General features: G+C 32.7%; 1 protein-coding gene across 9 annotated transcripts in view; it reads right to left on the bottom strand.

Annotated features, from left to right (window-relative positions):
- Window positions 1–6,000, bottom strand: part of INPP4B (inositol polyphosphate-4-phosphatase type II B) — an 840,435-nt gene that overhangs the window by 210,522 nt on the left and 623,913 nt on the right. For all 9 annotated transcript variants that reach the window (XM_017532667.1, XM_037740455.1, XM_017532659.2 and 6 more), the window contains one exon: window positions 3,783–3,930. In XM_017532667.1, the coding sequence (XP_017388156.1) occupies window positions 3,783–3,930 (148 nt within the window). The remainder of the gene's footprint in view (window positions 1–3,782; window positions 3,931–6,000) is intronic.

The following is a 6,000-nucleotide window of genomic DNA, read 5'->3' on the forward strand; positions in this document are numbered from 1 at the left end:
AATCTTCGGAGTAAAGCTTTGTGCTGGAGATTTCACCAACCAAGAAAAATGCTTTCAAGTTCTTTTGCAGGACAATTTCCCATTCTTAACCTGCCTGATTTAATTTTTATATTATGGTATATTAATTTTATATTATAATTTAATTTTTATATTGTATTAATTCTTATTGTATTAAAAATATAATTCTTGGCCGGGTGCGGTGGCTCACGCCTGTAATCCCAGCACTTTGGGAGGCCGAGGTGGGTGGATCACGAGGTCAAGAGATCGAGACCATCCTGGTCAACATGGTGAAACCCCGTCTCTACTAAAAATACAAAAAATTAGCTGGGCATGGTGGCGCGTGCCTGTAATCCCAGCTACTCAGGAGGCTGAGGCAGGAGAATTGCCTGAACCCAGGAGGTGGAGGCTGCGGTGAGCCGATATCGCGCCATTGCACTCCAGCCTGGGTAACAAGAGCGAAACTCCGTCTCAAAAAAAAAAATATATATATATACAATTCTTAAACTGTTTTCTCAGTCGAATAGCATATACCTTGAAGTAGGATTTTCAAGAACGTTTTGTGCATGACGCTTTCTGAGCTCCTGCATATGCAAGTAGGTCTGACTTCATCCACAAAAAAATTATAACCTAACCCTATATAATAATGTAAAGACACAGTCTTTTCTCTCAGAAATCAGTAGATACTGTTCCATTGGGCTCTACGGGGAAGTACAATGCTAGCCTGATTTTATCATGTAAATGAAGAAACAAAACTGTAGACTCAGTAATCTTTCCAATGCTTTCTTTCAAGGCTTTGCACTAACTTTTCTTCCTCAAGAACACTTAAAATTATTTAGTAATGTCCAGCCCTTTGTCTTGCACATCCAACATCTTTTTTCTCATCCATTTGAACTTTTTTTCACCTTTCTTTAGCATTTTTGAAGAGTTTATTGTGTTTGCCTTCCATATTACAGACATGATTTCTTACTGTTAAATCTTTTCTTCTGGCTCTGTACATTTAATTTGGCCACTGCATTTTTAAATTTCATTATTTAGTCCATTATGCTTTTCTTCATGACCTTTTTTCTTTAGATGGTTCTCTTTGTATAGATTTCTCATTGTTTCACAATAACTGTATCTTCTTACACTCTACTGAGCTGGTCACTTTTTCCACAACCTTTTCCTTTTACCGTCTTCAGTCTTCAGGATGAATTTTAAAACTCTCCTTTTTGTTATAAAATTTTAAATATTCATCATTGAATATTTAAATAAATTCTAATGATGGGAGATTTATACAGAAAACATATTGTAGAAAGCCAAAGGTATACAACCTGGTCATCACAGTCCCTGGTGAATTTTTGGAATCTATCAGGCTTTTATATCATATGTTTTTGTAGAATTAAAATGTAATTTTCTTCTTTGAACAATTCCAGTTCTAATTTTATCTCTGGCAATGGCACTTCATATTGGGGGACACTGTTTATTTGTCTTTCCCAAAACTGCCCACCAGCCCCTTCCATGTGTTAGCAAAGATTATGCTGTGAAACATATGGGAATAACAAAAAGAGATACAGAGAAAGGCAGAAAGAGAATGGGGTATGTGGATAATATTTTGATGTGTTAAAATAACAACAGTAATGACAGTGCCTGTGCCTACCAAAATTCAATAGCTTATTAGTTTCTTTCTCCTAATTCACTACTCATCTTTCTCCCTTGGATTTGCTACCAATGAATGAAGACAGAGGGGTATTAGTGAGAATGAGGTGGGCTTTGAAAATAGCACTGTGGAGGACTCAAAAGTAGCAGACAAGCAGTAGAAAGACAGCTGCTCATCTTCCAAGAGGTTTCTAAACTAAAGACAGAAGACAGAGGAGGGCACAAGACAGGTCTTTATCTTTCCTCCCTGTTTTCCTAGTTTGCTGAATTTTTAAATAAAGTGGTGTTAATGTTCCATCAACTAAGATTTTCAACCCAAAAATATTAGGCTAAAATTAGTTCTTATGTTAAATACTACATATAGCATAATAATATATGTTAATGAATTTTAGTGTTTTATGACATGTCATTATTTTGTATTGTCTTTGTCTTCATAGATATTTTATTTCATTTATATTATTTTTATTGATATAGTTGTATATATTTTGGGAGTACATGTGATATTTTGATACCTGTATATGTGTAAGTCAGGATAACTAAGATATTCATCACTTCAAAAATTTATCTTTTGTGTGGTGAACATTAAAATTCTTCTCTTACAAGTATTTGTTATTATACAATAAATTATTGTTAACTGTAATTATAAATTTAGTATTGGCTACGTTGAGTGCAGCTATTCTGGAGCCATCTAAAGAGTAAGCCCGAGTCCTAAATTCTTAAGTCTGTTTCATCTGGCAACTCCTCTTCAGTGTTTCTTAGGTCCTGCCTGGCATTTCATGCTTGTCTACTGAGAGTCTTTCCTTATTCTACATAACTAGCCACTGTCTTCAACCCTTCCAGATGAAATGGTGATCATTACATGGCTCTTCTGGGAGTGGTTCTTGGTGTCCAGTGATCTAGAACACAACCATGTTGAGGATGATGACTCTTATATGACTTCCAAAATCCAAATTCCTGTGGTTCTACTGTAATACATAAGCTTGCTTTAACCTTCCAGGTAATTTGTTTTGTCATCTATTGCCTAGTACTACTAGGTAGTTCTAGGTACCCTCATGGGCTTAGGTCAATATGGAATCCCTGGGGACTTCGGAGTCTACCAAAGAGTACAACACTATTAAATAACTATGTGCATTAATGTAAGAATAAGGCAGAAACCTAATTGCTATAAATTTCACACTTTGCTATGGGTTTCAGCAATTATAAAGTGTTAACTTTTTTAAAAAGTTGTTAATTTAATGAGATTTAGAAACTTAACAGTATTTTATATAATGTAGCATTTAGCATTTTTAATGTTATTACAGGTGTGTTTAAAAGGCCGAGGAACACATTGATTAGTCATCATCCAGAGTACTCTTATCAACCAATCAGCTCTCAAATCCTTCTACCTTTTTATAGCAACTGATTTAATTTTGTTGTACAATACTGTCCATTAGCATAGCATATTTTATTCAGTCATCTCAAATAGTTTTTAGACTAATAAGTTTCTGAAAGCCTTGCTACAAATTAGAAGTCCAAAGGAGAGTCAAATAGGAATTACTCCCAAAACAGCAACCATAAGCAGTTGAGTAAAAGACACAAGAATTATTACAACATCAAAGCTCAAATTATTGGCTAGATACCAAGGTATCCACAGAAATATAGCTCAAACCACAAATCAAAGTCACATATATAATGTTAAATTTTCTAATAGCCATATTTTAAAAGTTTAAAACAGAAACAGGTGAGGTTAACTTTAATAATATATTTCATATAACCCCAATATATCCAAGTTAACATTTTGTTATTAAATCATCTGCAAATATGTGCTAAGAATTAAAGATCTGGTGTGCATCTTACAGTGATAGAACATTTCAATTTGGACTGGTCATATCTCAAGTAATCAATAGTTACATAGGACTAGTGGTCACCACAGTGGACAGTTCAGGTCTAGATTTTTATGTTATCATTATGCCTTTAGAAAAATGTTCTAGAGACAAAAATAACTGATAACATGTGAGGTAGTGCAAATGTTAACTGGCTCAATTTAGCTATTTCACAATGCATACATATTTCAAAACATGCTGCAGATTATATGTAGTTTGTCAATTAAAATTTTTTAAAAGACATACAAATAAATAAAATGAGAGATAATAGTTATTTTCTCTTACCTGCACAAATCTTCTTTAATGTGAAGGGAAATCAATTCCTTAGGAATATGAAAAGAAAGAATGCTCTCTGACATCTGCTCTCGAATTCGCATCCACTTATTGTCAGATGTGGGAAATCTATATAATTTACATACTGGGTTCTTTAACACTGGGAAAAAAATAAGAAAAAAAATAGTTAACTTTTAAGCAAATGCATATCAGGTGTAGCCCAATCAACAAAACCATTAATGAAGGTAGCATTTTAATGATTCATTTGATCAAAAATTTCTTTATCAAAATCCATTAGTATATCTACATTTCTAAGAATTGTATTTTGACATTTTGTTTTTTCCAGTAGCTTCTGAGACATATAATCTTTGTTAAATTAAAAAACAATTATACATCAAGCTCCAAATCATAAAGTAGCTACTATTTATGATTTGAAAGCCACAATGGCTACTGTGGGTAATTTACTACCTACTGATTCTTCTCATCTTCTAAAGCTTTACAAAGTATATGTGTCTACAAATACAAATTAAAGTATAAGTATACAACTCTAAACTTTGAACAAATACATTTCTGAATTTCTTCTGATCACTTTTAGTCAACGTTACCTACTTATATAGTAAGTCACAAACTGCAATGTTATTTTGGAAGTTTCAAAAGGCCTTACTGAATGTTACTTCTTACATGTCAGAAAGGTTCACTGATTTGGCTTAAAATCCGTTAAAATTCAAATACCATACATACTTTAGTGTCAATGAGTCAATAACACACTTTCCTGAAACCGTGTATTATTAGAAGGAAGGCAGAGAGACTGTGAAGAAACTGTCTTTAGGGTGGAGGGGAAAGTGTCAAGGTAATGTACCCAAGAATTTTAAAAAAGATTCAGAAAAAGAGTATAGGATTAGATATTATGGTACCATTTGATACTTATTAGTGAAGACAGCACTCACATCACACTTTCAAGCAATCAAGGCAGAATATCATTTCCATTGCTCTTCAGCAGTGAGTGCCTATGCCACACTTAAACACCAAAGCTTCGCGGGCAATAAAATATCAAGTCAGTCACCAGTCAAGAATCTATGATTAGTTGGCTTCAGTTTACAATAAAGCTAATTAAAAACATTAGTTGATATTGAGTCAGAAGGCTTTCAATAATATTGAACACGATATGTGGGCTAGATCTTCTCAATGTACAGGGAAAAATTCTTTTCAAAATTTTAGGGTCTGTAAGACCACCATATTTAATTCACTACTTGGGTAAAAATATATCATTTTGAACACTGAAATAAGGATCTATTCATACATTCCCCTGCAATCATCCATTCTCAAAATTACATACACTCTGGACATTATCGTTATCAAACTTGGTACCACGATGGAAACCTTAATTCCAAACATCCCATTCTTCAACCACCAGATTCAAATCTTCTAGTACACTTACATACTCCTGCCAAGAATTAGATAGCTCTCACTTTTCAACAGTATCAATACACAGAATACAGTACACTATTTCTAGCATGTTGAGAGAAAATACTGCATTTTGAAATCTACAGATGTATGTCCCAAAGATTATCTTTTGAATATAAGCATAATATTTAAATTTTGTCAATCTGGTTTGTTTACAGAATATATACTTAGAGTTCATTATCTTTACTTTCTTTTGCCTTAAATATAAGAACATACAGCCAGTCAATAAAAGAAAATTAAAAGTTTTATTCATTTGTAAAGTGACAGTGTTTCAAAGATGTAAGAATTTTATTATTGCCTCTATTATAGTATCTTTGAAATAGGAAGAGGAAAAAAAATATGTACTAAATTTATTATGGTATCCATATACCAAACAAGAGTTCTCATGAATTCCCAATGTATCTAACATGGTTAGGAATATGAATGCATCGTTTTGTGGTAAGACAAGCTTCAGTCCTTGAAATGGCCAAGTTGTCTGTTATTTAGTGACATACATAAATATTTAATTACTAGGTTTATCTAGGCTCAGTATAAGAGTGATTTTTTAAATTCTATTTTTTTCATGATTCAGAACTTCTGTATCTCCCAAAGCATGGTTAAAAATCCTTGGATTTTGCTTGCCTTTTATACATTAATAATAATTTTTTAGAAAAATTGTATTTTTATTTATGTCACAAAATATAAAAGCCCTCATTTTCTCTGTTGATCTCAAAACAAATCCTTCTACTTTATATTCAATTGTTTTCTTTTCTTTTTTTTTTTTTTT

Source organism: Cebus imitator, unplaced genomic scaffold, assembly GCF_001604975.1.
Source record: "Cebus imitator isolate Cc_AM_T3 unplaced genomic scaffold, Cebus_imitator-1.0 Scaffold4, whole genome shotgun sequence".
NCBI classification, from domain to species: domain Eukaryota; kingdom Metazoa; phylum Chordata; class Mammalia; order Primates; family Cebidae; genus Cebus; species Cebus imitator.